The 15,825-nt window shown below is 47.1% G+C and overlaps 1 protein-coding gene across 1 annotated transcript in view; it reads left to right on the top strand.

Annotated features, from left to right (window-relative positions):
• The window catches only part of GMPR (guanosine monophosphate reductase), a 45,862-nt gene that overhangs the window by 1,023 nt on the left and 29,014 nt on the right, over positions 1-15,825 (top strand). The window contains exons 2-4 of the mRNA XM_006727707.3: positions 7,824-7,943; positions 10,105-10,188; positions 12,908-13,081. Of these exons, the coding sequence (XP_006727770.1) occupies positions 7,824-7,943; positions 10,105-10,188; positions 12,908-13,081 (378 nt within the window). The remainder of the gene's footprint in view (positions 1-7,823; positions 7,944-10,104; positions 10,189-12,907; positions 13,082-15,825) is intronic.

The following is a 15,825-nucleotide window of genomic DNA, read 5'->3' as shown; positions in this document are numbered from 1 at the left end:
CCCAGCTCCGGTGTAAAAATCTAAATACGTCCGGTCGGGTGGCGGGGGGGGGGGGAGGTACACAGCGGACTAGACCACAGAGGAACAAAGATCAAGTGGCCCACTGACTTAGAAACAACGGGGGGTGGCTGGAGGGGTGCATAGAGGGAGGAATTGACCCCCTGGAGCCCAGGTGTAAAGGGAGAGGACAAACAACTGGAGAGCTTTGTGATTTTGGCACTGTCTCGGTGCGGAGAACCGCTGCTCTCTGCTCTAGTATCAGCTCCAGCAATGGATTTTTTTTTTTTTTTTTTTTTTTAATGTCTGAAAAAACAGGCAAACTCCAGGGCGGCAAAAGTTCAGGGTTTACCTCCCACGTTTCAGTGACCTTGCTGGGAGTGAGGCTGAGGACTCGTGCCTGGTGGCACCCGGCTTACTGGACAGCTGCAGTCCGGCCCAGTTCTAGGGAAGCAGAAAGCACTGGCGTAGGGGCGTGGGGGTGGGAGGCAAATAGGGACACCCTGGGCAATTTTGCCGGTTCGGTGTTGATGAGATCAAAGCCTGAGGAACAGGTGGCTATTGGACCGGCAGTAGCCCCAGGGGAGAGGGAGAGTGATGGCCCTGCTGGGGATGAGGAAGGTGAAAGCCTGAAGGATAAACTAGTTGCTCAGAAAAGCAGAGTCCCCCCAGAGGAGGGTGTGCTGGTGACCTGGTCTTCTAAGAGCTGGAGAAGGAGGTGAGAAAATGACTCCATCTGGAGGCTGGGGCTGCAGGAGTAAACAGGAGGAAGCCGAGCCAGCACACTCTTTCAAACGCTCAGCGCCACAGAATCATAAATAAATCCCCTTGCAAGGAACTCGGCTGCGCGCCTGTGCCCAGGCCTGACTGCAGTGCCTGGTGTTGCCAGCCGAGGGCTGGTTTGGATTAAGGAAACGTCCTCTTTTCACCGGTGACCAGAACAAGTCACCTTCTCAAGCAGGAGGGGCGGCAGCTGGAGCCGGCGAGGATGGGACGGGACAGGACTGCAAGAGGCCGGGAATGGTTAACCCTCACCACTCTAGATTGGACTACCCTCCTCCTGTCCTTCATCACGTCCTTAAAGAGCAGGGCAGACCCTTGAAAGAAAAATAAATAGTTTGTACCTAAGGCCAGAACAAGACAAGATGTGGGGATTCTGGGCAGACGAATAATGTGGTGCTGGCCTGAATATTTCAGTATCTGTTCAAAATTCACTTAGGAGAGAGAAACTTAATTTTAAGAAAAATGACATGTTTAAAACAAGGGTAGATCATATGTATTTTTTGAGCCGGGCAGCATCTTGAGAAGGTAAAACATTTAGAATTTATGTAATAGAGTGAATTATTCTTTTCCAGAGAATGGTATGATATCATGCATCATTTGGTTTCATACTTTGGGCTGATTGAAACTGTTAGTGTCCCAGCGTCCAGTGGCACCTTGCAATCTCCATGTACATGTTGCAGTGAGAACTCTGTGCCCTTGAGAAATGTTTTCATATTTGTTTGTCTGGGTGCTTGCCAGCTCTCTGCCTGGAAGCCAGAGTTAACTGGAATCGTCTTTCCAGTAGGTTCCCCTAACGGTGTAGGTGCCTGCTGGTTGCATCCCATAATCTGCCTGCTTTGGTGATGTTGGAGGGATCTAGTTAGCCCTTGATCTAAGTAGGCTTCTAATCAGTGTTTTTTCAGTTTGTTGGGGATGCCTGAAATTTCTTATAGGGAGATGATCAAAACTTCTCATGGTGCGATCAGATAGAAGTCTAGGCTGCGCGTCCCCTGACAGAGGTAATACTTGCATGCAAATTGGAAACTAAAATGGTAAAAAGACAGCGTTTGAGCTTAACCAGCGAGTAGAGTTGCATGGAGCCAGGGGAGAGAAATCATAGCCTGTCAGAGCCGACCTGGCTGGGAAGGGAGTTTTGACTCTTGACAAGATTTATCACTGCAACAGTTTTGCTGAGAGCTAGGTCTGCTCATGGATCATCAGGCAGTGAGCAGGAAAATGGAGAGAAAGGCAGAGTGGTTTCCCACTTAGACGTTCTAGGACTCCTGTAGGGGCGTTTCTGCAAGCGTCATAAAAAATGAATTTGAGGTCAGCTCCCTTATTGTGATTGTGCCGGATAGGAGGTCTTCTCTCAACCGTCCATACAAGTCCCTGGCACATAAGAATAAAGTCCCACAGGGCTGCATGGGAGCCTTTGGGTAAGCCTTTCAAAAGAAGTCACATGTTTGTTGATTGAAGCAAGAACTTTATCTGACACACTGGGGAGGTCGAGTCATTCCTTGACTCCCTGATCCGTTCGTCTTCAGAACCCATTCCTGGCTCTGGTGTCCCACTGGAGCCTTTAATTTAGGATAAGATTTAAAAACAAAACAAAACAAAACTTACTAACACAGCCATAACTTTGGAAGTCCTACAATGAAGAAATTTGCAGCAGAAAATTGGCCACTTGTCCTAGGACAGAGAAGTCTCGACACAATGTTAAAACTCACTAGTGATTTTTTTTTTTTTTTTTTTTACCAGCAGATCCAGGGAACTCGCATCCAGCCTGGGGGTCCACAGCAGGTTGGCCCATAGGGGTTCAGAGCATGGCAGTGAAGAGAATATAGGCCTTGGAGCAAGCTGACCTGGGTTTTAGTCCAACCTCTGTTCTATTTTAGTACCTTGGCTCTGTGTTAGTTTCATGGGGCCGCTGTAACAAAGTTCCACAAACTTACACAATAGAAATTTACTGTCTCACAGTGCAGGAGGCTAGGAGCTCCAGATCAAAGTGTCCACAGGCTAGATCCTGTGCTGTGAAAGAGAATCTGTTACATTTCTCTCTTCTACCTTCTGGTTGTTTACCCACAGTCTTGGGTGTTCCTTGCTTTGTAGAGGCCTCATTCCCTATCTCTGCCTTCATCTTTACACCATGTTCTCGCATTCTGTCCACATTTTCCCATTTTGCAAACACCAGTCATACTGGGATGGACCCTACCCTGCTGATCTCTTACTTTGATCATCAGCAAAGACCCTATTACAATTCACAGGTACTGCTGGTTGGCATTTTGGCATCTTTTTGGAAGACACATTGCAAACCGTAACAGCCTCTGTAAAATTAGAGGGTTTGAGTAGAATTGTTCTTAATGAATCACCTAGGGAGACACTCCAAAATACACATATTGTCTCCAACACAAAGGTTCTCACTAAGTTGGGAGCAGCGTGAGCATGTGTATTTTGGAAACCATCCTACAATGATTCTGATGCGCACACAGATGCTCTGGGCTAGCTGCTGGAGTCCTTTCTGTTTGTGGATCTGGTAACACACAGCTGCACAAGCTTCTCCAGATCCTGCCAACTGGTGGTGAAGCCTGCAGGGGACAGAACATTCAGGAAGCTGGGCTGGGGCCCACCAAGCATTGCCCAGAAAATACAGTATCATTCTTACCCCTTGGTCGGATATTAATTTCTTCCACACTTTTAGCCACTAGGACTATAAAGATAAGAGGGATTCTCCCTGTAGACTTGCCTTTTACAGGCGAGACAGATAGTAATTTATTTAATAAGAGAATTGCTTCAATCAGTACCACCTATAGATCCAGGCAAAAGGGGCCCCCACCCCACACAGCCCTTCTGCTCCCCTGTACCCTCCTCCTCACTGGACAGGGCCGGTGGGCCAGGCTTATCCTCTAGGTCATGTTCTAGGAACTCAGGATCCTGGATTTCCTTGCCCAGATGACTTCAGGCTAGTTTCAGGGCTGGCAAGGGCTCCTTTCCAAGGTGTGTTTTCCCAAGGACCTGCCATGCTGCTGGTGTGCTCACCTCCAATGTCAGAGAGTGGTCCAGCGGCAGCTGTGTGTGAGCGTGGGTGCGTGTGTGCATGGAGTTTAGTGTGCAGACTGGAGTGTCTGTGTGTGCACGTCAGGATTTGTGTGGGACGAGGAGAGGGTGTGGACCCGGAGGCCGGGGACTGGCTCCCCATGACACCATCTTCTGGTACTTTCCAGACGATTAATGAAATTGTGTTTGTCACGGTGGGAGGATAGAACACGATGTAGAAGGCTTATGCTTCTGGGTACGCCTGTTAGCTCGATCCTAACATTGAGTCTTTGGAAATGGGGTAGGTGGGCCCCCATTTTGTTTTTGGCCCCCCCAGTGTTGGGCTGTAGGCCTGACGTTAATGAAGGTGTGTTTAAAGGGCAGCAGAAACATGTGTTTTTGAGGTGGGGGAGGGGTAGTTTATGACTCTGTGTTCCCTTGCAAATCAGGCTTAGCAGAGTGGGAACTTGGAGGTGCTTTATTTGGTGCATTGACCAGCTGTGGCAGATTAAATGCCAAGTTTTGTTCCTGGGAGGCTGGAATATTTAAAACATCTCTCTCAGTGAGCAAGTGGTGTATTTTTGGGGGGGGCAGTGTATGTGTCTTTTTGTCTGTATGGATAAGATCGGGGAAGATAATTTAAAATTTTTTTTTAATTTATTTTTATTTTTTAAAATCTATAGTGTTTGATATTGTATAGTGAACATACAGTGTAATATTAGTTTCAGGTGTACAATATAGTAATTCAGCAAGTCCATACGTCACCTGGTGCTCCTCACAAAAGTGCCCTCCTTACTTCCCATCACCTGTTTCATCCATCCGCCACCCCCTCCCTCTGGGAACCCTGAATGTGTTTTCTATAGTTCCGAGTCTGTTTCTTGGCTAGTCTCCCTTTCTCTTTTTCCTTTGTTCATTTGTTTTGTTTCTTAAGTTCCACATATGAGTGAAATCATGTGGTGTTTGTCTTTCTCTCATTTATTTCACTTAGCATTATATTCTCTAGCTCCATCTATGTTGTTGCAAATGGCAAGATTTCATTCTTTTTTATGGCCAAGTAATATTCCATAGTGTATATGTATCACAGCTTTCCTATCCATTCATTGGTTGGTAGACACTTGGGCTGTTTCCATAATTCGTCTGTTGTGACTAATTCTGCTATAACATAGAGGTGCATGTATCCCTTTGAATTAATATTTTTGTATTTTGGGGGGTAAATACCCAGTAGTGCAATTGATGGATCATAGGGTAGTTCTATTTTTAAGTTTTTGCGGAACCTCTTTACTATTTTCGAGTGGCTGTACCAGCTTGCCTTCTCATCAACAGTGCAGGAGGGTTCCTTTTTCCTCCACATCCCTGCCAACATCTCTTGTTTCTCATCTTTTTGATTTTCGCTATTCTGACTGGTGTGAGGTAATATCTTGTTGTAGTTTTGCTTTGCTTTTCCCTTATAATGAGTGATGTTGAGCATCTTTTCATGTGTCTGTTGGTCATCTCTATGTCTTCTTTGGAGAAATGTCTGTTCAGGTGCTCTGCCCATTTTTAATTGGATTATTCCTTTTTGTGGTGTTGAGTTTGATAAGTTTATATATTTTGGATACTAACACTTTATCGGATATATAATTTGCAAATATCTTCTCCCATTCCATAAGTTGCCTTATTGTTTTGTTGATTATTTCCTTTGCTGTGCAGAAGCTTTTTATTTTTTAAAAAATTTTTAAAGATTTTATTAATTTATTAGAGAGAGAGAGACAGAGACAGAGCACAAGCCGGGAGAGGGGCAGAGGGAGAGGGAGAAGCAGACTCCCCACCGAGCAGGGAGCCCGACGCGGGGCTCAATCCCAGGACCCTGGGATCATGACCTGAGCTGAAGGCAGATGCTTAACCGACTGAGCCACCCAGGCAACCCAAAGCTTTTTATTTTTATGTAGTCCCGATAGTTTATTCTTACTTGGGGAAGATAATTTTATTTCTCATTCCTGGAATTAAGGATAGTGTGGAATCTACCACATGAAGACTAGAAATAAGGGCAGGAGTTCACTGTCAAGGCTGACCTTTTTCCATGAAGGGCTCTGTTTTTTCCATACTGCGGGTAGGGTCTTGGGGTGCCCAGAAAAACCCACTGTGAGCTCAGCTGAGTGCAGAGTGTAGCAGCCCTCCCCATGCATCTTGGGAGGAGTATGAGTCATTTGAGACCTAGGGATTCTGATTATTTTAAGCCATTAAAGCCAGAATGTTAGAGTGCCCTCAGCAGCACAGAAAGTTACAACTGATAGACTCCTTCAGTTAGCTCTCAGAATGTAAATCGAACTTGCTTCACTGAAGAAGAGCCAAGAATCATAATGAAGGAAGCAGAGAAGGGGATGAGTGAGCTGCCCCACCTGCTCGTGCAGGGACTCCATCTCATTTCCCCTCATCTTCGCTTTTAAGGCCAGAGCAGACATACCTATGACGTCATTCACCCAGGAAGCCTCGTGGACGTGGAGTTGTGTAGAGAACAAGGGAGATGTGTGGAAAGGCTAAATGGCCCGAGGTGTCCCTTGGTGTTTTTTGACATGTGATTGCAAAGGGAAAGTTGTCTCAAATGAAAAGGGATAGGGGAAGGGTAGGTAAACACTGGTAGGAAATGATGATTGCCGATGAACTCATGAAGCCACGATTAATGTAGGTCGGAATTATTTCAGAGGCTCAAGATGCACGCCTCTGTGTCTCCCGCCGGTTCTCCTTTGGGGAGGCACGCACTTCCAGGATGGTCTTGTGCCTGTCCAGGTCCGCCTCAAACAGTGCTGAATATGTAAAACAGGAAATTTAATGCAAGCTCTCCGAGCTCCGCTGACATGCCCGATGAGATCTTGGGGCACCCCAGAGATTGGCAAAAGTGGAAAACCACTTCCAGAGGGGAGGAGGTGATGTTACTGGAGCCCAAGTCCTGCGATCACTCTGTGAAAGCTGGAACCAAGACCACGCAGGCCAAGGCAGAGGGGTTCTGGGAGACATGCTCTGACTACATACAGGCCCCCGTCCCTTGTTCCGCACTGTCCTTCAGTTTCCTACCCAGTTTCTTCATTGGCTGAACCCAGCCAGAAACCAACCTGGGCAGTGGAGCCTTGATGTGGCGTGGGGTGGGGTGGGGGAAGGGTGGCCTTCCTCTGGTAAGAGGGGGGCAGGAAAAGGGTGAAAAATGGATCCAAGAGCCTGTAAGCCTTGGATCTGCTTGGGTCACAGAAGTGGTTCTGACTCTGCTACCTCTTGGTGAGCGCGGGGCCCTAGCGCACAGCTTTTACTGAGCCCCCCATCTCGGCTAGTTCTGGATTCCTGATAGCTGGCTTAGCCACAAATGCCCTGAAGTTGGAGTTACAGTAGAATGGGAGGGCCCTCCCCCTCCCTCCACCACTTGCATGTCAAAGGAGCAAGTGTTGATATGCGGAGACGCACGGTTGCAAGTACTTCCTCTCAGCTCTCTGAAAGATGCTCAGAATCACAAAGCCACTGAGAAGGTTGACAGGTTAAGGGATTAATGGTTTGCAGCTCACTGCAGGGTGAATTTGTAGTGTCTGGTTCTCTGAGAGTAAGAATGAAAGGGAAAACCATGCTTGGCAGGGAAGAGTGGAGTGAATTTTTCCAGAAGGGGAATGGTCCCTCTGGTGCTTGGAAGTGGGGAAGATAGCATGTATGTGGGTATTTAGGGCCAGGATGGATCAGGCTGGGGACAGAAGGTGGCCGTGGGTGGGGAGAGGCTACTGAAGGAGACAAGCTTCTGGTTCCGAGGTTTGGTTTGATGGCAGGACGTCTGGTGCCTTGTACTGACGCTTGAGGATCGTAACGAGGCCGGTTCAGCTTTGTCCCTGGATGACAACCTGTCACTCGGTCTCCTGAGGAACTCTCCTGTCTTTGGAACACCTGGCTCAGCACCCAAGAGACCAAGGGACCAAAGGACCTGCACTTCCTTTTTGTTCTTCCCTTGCTCCAAACTCTCGAAATTCTTCACAAACCACTTAAAGAGCAAAGCACTCCTTTTCCCTTTCTGCCAATAGGTGGATCTTGAGCGTACCTTCACGTTTCGAAATTCGAAGCAGACCTACGCAGGGATTCCCATCATCGTGGCCAACATGGACACCGTGGGGACATTCGAGATGGCGGTGGTGATGTCCCAGGTAAGAGGTGGGCTTTGTTCCCTCTGCTGCTTACCCTGGACAGGTTGTCAGGAGCCCATCCTGGACTTGTTCAGACACAAGGAGGAGGAGAGAAAATTGAAACGCTTTGGGTCATTCACTGTGGCCAGACTGTTTAGTTCTGAGTCTGATGGATGCTGGGGGACACTTCTTATCTTCCCTTTGCAGTCAGAAGATGGATGGAGCGTGGACTTCGCATTCCATGAAATGGTCTAGATCTGCATCCCCTTCTTCCTTGAAAATGCTCACGATAGTTTGAGAAACTAGAGATCTTATAAAGTTAGACTGGTGTCATATTATAGAAGAGCAACCTTGCCTTTGAAATTAAGGCAGAACTGCTTCGTATGCAGTCTATGCAGTAACATTTATTACAAAACATTTGTTGAGCACTTAGGTGCCAAACAGTGGATAGAATGTGTGTAATGTTGCCACAGCCCCTCTGGGTGGGTTCCTTTTACAGAACTGAGGCAGAGAGGGAGAGGAGAGGTCCCTTGGCTCAGGGCATTCAGTCCAGTACATTCAAGATTCAAACCCAGACTGACTCCAGAATAAGGGATTTGCCTCCCAACTCACACTGACAGCTAACAGTAGAAGCTCAAGGTCCCTTCTGGCCAATTTACCAGTCTCATTTCCTATAAAGCGAGTAGCTGGTATCCTGGCATTGGGAGAAGTAAAGGAAAAGCTGTTTGTGGGCAGGACCTCTGTCCCATGCGGCTGGGTCTGAGGTGCAACGCACCTGATTCATCCCAGGTGTGAAATGTTTGCTTCTGATGTGCACAGTTTGTGTGTCTTTTTCCATCGATAATGCCTGCCGAGTGGAAAGAGAAATCCAATTAGTTGAAAGAGCTTCTCGCTGTGGGCAGCAAGTCAAACCTCAGGAGGTGCAAGGATTCATTATTAGCCAGTGTAGAAGGAAGATTTTTAAACCGATGATGAATTCGAAAAATGGAGTAGGGGGTGGTCTGTCTGGCTCCGTGATCAGTTGTAGTCTCTGTCAGCCCACAGCCCCCACCGAGCTTCGGCCCGGAGGCTAATAAATTAATTGCTAAAGAAATTTGTATTTTTTTTTTCTCCTGGTCTTTCCCTTGCTCTGCTCTGTGATCAGCCATCGCTACTAATGAATTATGTATTAGTGGGAAAGTGGGTGGAATCAGGGAGCGAATCAGTAGTCCAGATTCATTCCCATATCGAGTTGTGAGTCCATAAAAAATGTGGAACTTTCACAGGAAGGACTCCCCGTCATTTGAGACCGTGTCCATTGAAAACACAGTAAAGTAGCGTACCCTGAAACCGTGTGTGTGTGTGTGTGTGTGTGTACTATGAATTTTTTGCCTCTAGGATCCACTGATTTAGTGCGAGTTCATAAAGGCATGGGATTTTAGAGTGGGAAAGTGTAGATAGGAAAATAGACCCAGTGAGGTTGGGAGAGGGGCAGGAACCTGGGCTCTGTAGTCAGATTTGAGTTTGATTCTGGCCTTGGCCCCTTTATGGCCAAGCTGTTGTTAAATTGCTTAAGCTCCATTTCTGTCCACGAAGCTAGTATGACTGTACGAAGTTGCTTGGAGAAGTAAACAAAATAGCACACGAGGGGCTTGCGCCCAAGTGTTGATGTTGGATTGGGTTGGTAGTCATGGGTGTGGGATTACGATTTGTCGAATTCCCTCCCTCCAGAATCCCAGCTGCCTGTTGGGTTTAGCTTTTAACAAGACATGTTGAGACTGAACACAAAGCGAAGCTTTCAGGTATGAGTTGAGGTTCTCTTGGGTTGGCCATCAGCAGTTGGCCCTCGGGTGCTCTTCGGGGCAGGGCACCTGCTGCCCGATGCTCTGGGCCTGACTCAGCCAGTGGGGCCGGGACAGGGCCCTGAGAACCCTTCTTCTTCTTCCCTCCCTGGCCTCCCGGCAGAGCCTTCTGAGTCCCAGATGCAGGGTTGTCTGATCAGATTAGAATGGAAAACACGGCTGTGTGATTCTACCAGTGACACATTTGTCTGTTCTTGGCCCTCAGCATATTTAAAGCAAATGAAGCGTGAACTGGAAGGAACAACCCATTCTTTTGTGTTGTCAGGTCCCCCCTGGCCCATGCAGGGAGGAGAGCGGGCTCGCTTGACTTCCTGTCCTAACAGTGCTGTTTGGTCCCCTAGCACTCCATGTTCACGGCAATTCAAAAGCACTACACCTTGGACGAGTGGAAGCTCTTCGCGGCTCATCACCCAGAATGTCTGCAGGTATGACTGCTCTCCGGTGATAAGTTACATTTCTGGCAGGGGGGCAGGGGAGAGACACTTCAGGGTAGTTGCCAGGATTTGAATTGGAAGCGGACAGACCGGCAGAGTCCCTAGAGAGAGTCCCGTGGAAAGGTAGTAGTGGGCCCTGCCCTTCAACATTGCCAGGGAAACCTGCTCTGGATCCGATTTTGGAAAATATTAGGATCTCTCTACCAGGAATATCTGGGGCTTTTTTTCCTTGAAAAATTTGGTGGTACAGAGCCTGTGGAAGACCTCGGTTTCCTGCAAGGGGTGCATCCAGTCTGAACAGTCCTCTGACTGGAGGAAAAACATCGAATTATAACAAGTTGTTTTGAAGTTGAATAAACACTGCCCACTAGGAAGGCTGTAATCCGAAAAACTGACGCTAACGAGCGTTGGCGTGGATGTGAAGAAATTGGACCCCTCCCGCATTGCTGGGGGGTATGTAAATGGTGCACCTGCTTTGGCTGTTGCTCAGAACGTCAGACAGCAGAGCTACGACTCGACCCAGCGATTGCATTTCTAGGTGTAGACCTCGCAGACAGAAAAGTAGGGGTCCGCACAGAAACATGTACACAAATGTTCATAGCGGTGTTATTCGTGAGAGCGGAAAGGTAGAAAGCACCCGAGTGTCCGCGAGCTGATGAACGAATAAACAAAAGCTGGTATGTCCATACGACGGAATATTATTCAACCATAAAAAGGGATGAAGCCCTGATTCATGCTACAACGCGGATGATGAACCTTGAAAACATTTTGCCGAGTGAAAAAGCCAGACGTGAAAATATGTTTCTGTTTATGTGAAACGTCAAAAATAGGCCAACCTACAGAGACAAAGTAGATGAGAGGTTGCCTAAGGCTGGGGGGTGGGAATTTGAGGGTGAGGGCCAACGCGTGTGGGAGGGACAAATGTTTTAAAATTGTGATGGCAGTTTCACAACGCTGAATATATGAAAAACTATTGAATTGTGCACTCTAAATGGGTGAAGCGTGTGGTATGTAATTATATCTCCGTAAAGCTGTTATTAAAAAAAAAAAAAAGAAGGCAGTTTGAAAATAACAAAAACTCTTGTTATTATGTAACACACCTGACTGGCCACCTGGCACATTTGGGTGGTTCGGAGCCAAGTGCCTGCAGAGAAGTTTCTTCGCGTTGGAGACGCTCTTCTCTGTGATCAGATCATTTGTGATTGGAAAATGACTTCATCTTTTGAAGTTATACTGGCTTTTTTTTTCCCCTTGGCTGTACTCTGTGGATTTTGATTAGTGAAAAGGTTGTTTTTGGAGATACAGTAATCCTGGCTCAATATCAAGTCCTTCATTTTTTCCATTTCGTGTCTGAATGAATATTAATCACTTCACTGTCTTTCCTTCCTGGAAGAAGTTTGGAGAGCGATGATTTTTTTGGGGGGGGGGCGGTCATACCTCTCACTCCTGTACAGGGGTTTTTGGAAATGTGTTGTTGATTAGAACCTGGTCCTTCATTACCAAGCATGATTGTTTGACTTGCTACTCTGCCCCCGACCAAATCAAAGGCTAACGAAAGAGGCGAAAATGTCCAAAACTTGGTAACACTAAAAGAAATGAACCAATCTCGAGTTCCACTTAGCAAACTTTAACAGAAATGAAAGGGAAACAAGGAAGGTAGCAAAGCTCTAGCGGGAGGGATGGATTGGACCAGCCCCAGGCAGACTGGCAGCATGAGGAGGGAAAACTGATCTGAACGCAGGAAACTGGAGTAAACATGTATCAAGTTACCAGGCTGTTTACATACAGTATCTGTGTCATTAATACATTGTTGTGATTTGGGGGGAATCACAAAGGGTATTCAGTTATGTGTAGTTCCCCCCCCCCCCCGCCGTCGGTGGCTTGTGGCTTAGAGAAGTGTCATAAAATACAAATATTCTTACAAAAGGTGAGATGCTGACCCTGGGCACAAAACCACGACTCAGTTGCACAAAGGCATCCATGACTAAAAACAAATCTTATCCTAGAAAGCAGATTTTCCCAGGAGCAGAGGGATGGGTTGGAGACCGCTGGTGCCGTGGAGGTTGGGGAAGAGGGTATCACCGAGGAGGGTGTGGTGGCTTCAGATGTCCACACAGACAGGTGCTGTTGGGAAACAGCATCACAGGCTTGTCCGGTCTTGCACCTTCTGGCCATGTTGCCCTTTTCATAGGAACCCTGAGTATTGCAGTTTTTTGAGTGGGTTACGATTTGCATGTTGTGATGGTACTATATTGAGAGTCAAGACGAAAGCTGGAAGTTTTATCAGAAGAGTGTAGACGTCTTCCTTGCCCTCCTGTTCCCTGTGCCAGCCGTGAGGGTGATAGCCACGGCGTTGGTGGGAGGACCTCGTTCCTCCTGCCTCTCCTCCAAGAAGAGCAGAATTTGCACGAGCAGCTCCACAGTTTCAGAGTTCCACACAGTGTGAGGAAATTAAGGAAAGGCCAAGGAGTAGGTTTCCTGAGTAATTAAAAGTCTGTTTATTGGAAGATTCTGTGGCCGAGGACAAATCTCCTTTACCTCCGCCGTGGCGTGTTTCTTGAGCAGATCCACCGTGTGTCTCTTTGGTCCGGGTGAACCTCAAACACTCACAGCAGTCTCCCCACGAGAGGAGAATGGATGGAGGCAGGGTCTGACTTTGGAATGCTCCTGACTCCTCACGTCTTGTGCCTCTCGGTTTATTTTGGTGCAGCACGTAGCCGTGAGTTCGGGCAGTGGGAAGAGCGATCTGGAAAAGATGAGCGACATCTTGGAAGCGGTGCCGCAGGTCAAGTTCATATGCCTGGATGTGGCCAACGGGTATTCAGAACATTTTGTGGAGTTCGTGAAGCTGGTGCGTGCCCGATTTCCAGAACACACCATTATGGTAGGTATGGCGGAACACCGTCCAGATGGGGAAAGCAAAGAGAGGGCTGTTCAGTGTTTCGGGGGAGCTGTGTCAGTGCCTTCTTACTGGGACGAGTTGGGATCATTACGAAAAGAACAGGCAGCGGCAATGGAGGGTCTGCAAACTGGCTCTCCATAAAAACTAAAATCCAGATCGACATCACAGGGTGTGGGCTTTTGATCTCTGCTAAATGTCATCAGATGTTTCTTACCATGGGACACCTTTGTTGTTTTTTTTAAAAAGATTTTATTTATTTGTCAGAGAAAGAGAGCACAAGCAGGGGGAGAAGCAGAGAGAGGGAGAAGCAGACTCCCCGCTGAGTGTGGAGCCTGATGCGGGGCTCGATCCCAGGACCCTGGGATCATGACCTGAGCCGAAGGCAGATACTTAACTGACTGAGCCACCCAGGCGTCCCCATGGGACACCTTTGAACAAAGGTCTGTGTCACTCCTTACTAAAGAGTTTATATTTTAAAAAATGAAAATAGTGTAACTGGATTTGAGTTTAACTCATTTGGGTCATCTGTATCCCTCTCCTAACTTGCCAGTAGAAAACTTCTATAACAGTAGAAATCCCATGTGAACAGGAGCTGAACTAGTCCGCTATTATTTGCAGATCAGCTGGAGTATTGTTTGGTCTAGGACCTTTCTTCTTGACTTTGCTGCCTTTTGCATATTTTCCTAATTATGAACACCTTCACTGGTCAGAAAGTTCATTTGCTATTGCCAGAAAAAGAGATTAGAAGCTCTCTGGTTACATTTGGGCTTTTGGAAAGTGTACGTTGTGATTATGTGTGTCTCTTACTGGTCTTAATTAATGTGACAATTATAGACTGGCCACTAGGTAATTTACCTGTGTCTCCATTTTTGTAAATTTTGAATTTTATTTCTCCTCATGTTTCATCGTTGTAAGGAAGTTGGGACACAGGAATTGTTTCTGGTAGTGGAGTTAAATCTTCTGTTAAGGATTCATAAGGATTTTAAGATAAGTATTTTTGTGCTTTCCAATCATATGAGAAGAAAGGATCAAGAGTTGTCCCAAGAGCAACCAGCCGGGGCGCCTGGGTGGCTCAGTTGGTTAAGCGACTGCCTTCGGCTCAGGTCATGATCCCAGAGTCCCGGGATCGAGTCCCACATCGGGCTCCCTGCTCAGCAGGGAGTCTGCTTCTCCCTCTGACCCTACGCCCTCTTGGCCTCTCTCTCTCACTTTCTCTATCAAATAAATAAATAAAATCTTAAAAAAAAAAAAAAAGAGCAACCAGCCGTACAGTGTGAGAAGTTGGATGGGAGACCAAAAAATGCATTTTATCCTCCATAATAGAGCTACAGTGTCATTGTTTTTTGTTTTTTTTAAGATTTTATTTATTTGAGAGCTAGAGAGAGAGAGAGAGCACGAACGGGGAGGCGCGGAGGGAGAAGCAGGCTCCCCGCTGAGCAGGGAGCCCGATGAAGGACTCGATCCCAGGACTCTGGGATCATGACCTGAGCCGGAGGCAGACGCTTAACTGACTGAGCCACCCGGGCGCCCTGTGTCATTGGTTTTTTGTTGTTGTTGTTGTTTTATAACAGTAATACTGCTTATTGACTACCTACCAGGCTTCAGAAGGCTCCAGGCTTCAGAAGGCTCACATCTGTTCTTTTGTTCTGTATAGCATCTCTGTAAAGAATGGGAACCATTGTCCCACATTTATCCCAGATGAGGAATCTTGAGTCTGATCTGTTCTTACACTTTGTGGAGTGTTCACAAGGCCTTTCCAATACTGAACGGCTAAGTGGGGACTGGAAGTCAGGTCATCTGTATCTAGTACCCGGCATCCTGAGCCTCTTCTGCCCCGAGCCACCTGTGGGAACGTCCCTCACACAGGAGGGAACAGAAAGCGGGGCTCCCAGGAGAGCAGAAGCCCCCGGCCCCTCAGCTGGGACCTGGTCGCTCTAAACAGTGTTTGGTATTCAGTGTAAATTCTGTCAAACAGTGGATGACACTAGAAGGAGCATGACAAAGAGGTGTTGACCAGGAGATGAGTCCTTCGTTTATCCCTCCTGGAGAGAAGAAGATCGAGCAGGCCCAGGGTTGCTGTTAACGGTCCTTCTTATCTGAGGTGATACAGGTCTAGATCTTTCTAGATCTTTCTAGTGCACCTCTAGTGGGTTAATTGCCCTGGGGATAGAATTGACCGATAAACTTGGAAGTTGTGCTTTACCTCCATTGGCATTTTTGGGGTGTAAGAGATAGTTTTGAAGGGTTAGGAATCAGAAATGACACGGATTTAGTGAGGTCACTCAGTGGTTCCACATTCTTTTTCTCTAGTAATTCTTGCATTACATTGTGAAATAGGACATACATACAGAAGAGTGCTTGGAACTTGGATGTTTAATGAATAGTCCTAAGATAAACGGTCTTTCCAGGGCACCTACACTCAGAAGCCCCTCCTCCCACCGAAAATGGAAGCCCCACCTTGACTCTAGTGGTCATTTTCTTCCTTGTGTGTCTCTGGTTTCATCATTGCTAATGCCTTCTTTTTTTTTTTTTTTTTAAGATTTTATTTGTTTATTTTAGAGAGAGTGAGGGACAGTGAACATTAGAGAGAGAGCGTGAGCACCTGGGGGAGGAGAGGCAGAAAAGGATGGAGAAGCAGACTCCCAAATAAGCAGGGAGCCGGATGCGGGACTCGATCCCAGGACCCTGAGATTATGACCTGAGCCAAAGGCAGATGCTTAACCAAC

The sequence above is a fragment of the Leptonychotes weddellii genome, chromosome 8, assembly GCF_054177405.1.
Source record: "Leptonychotes weddellii isolate Sample4059 chromosome 8, ASM5417740v2, whole genome shotgun sequence".
NCBI lineage: Eukaryota > Metazoa > Chordata > Mammalia > Carnivora > Phocidae > Leptonychotes > Leptonychotes weddellii.
The sequence above is the reverse complement of the archived record's forward strand: the minus strand, read 5'-3'. Positions and strand labels throughout refer to the sequence as shown.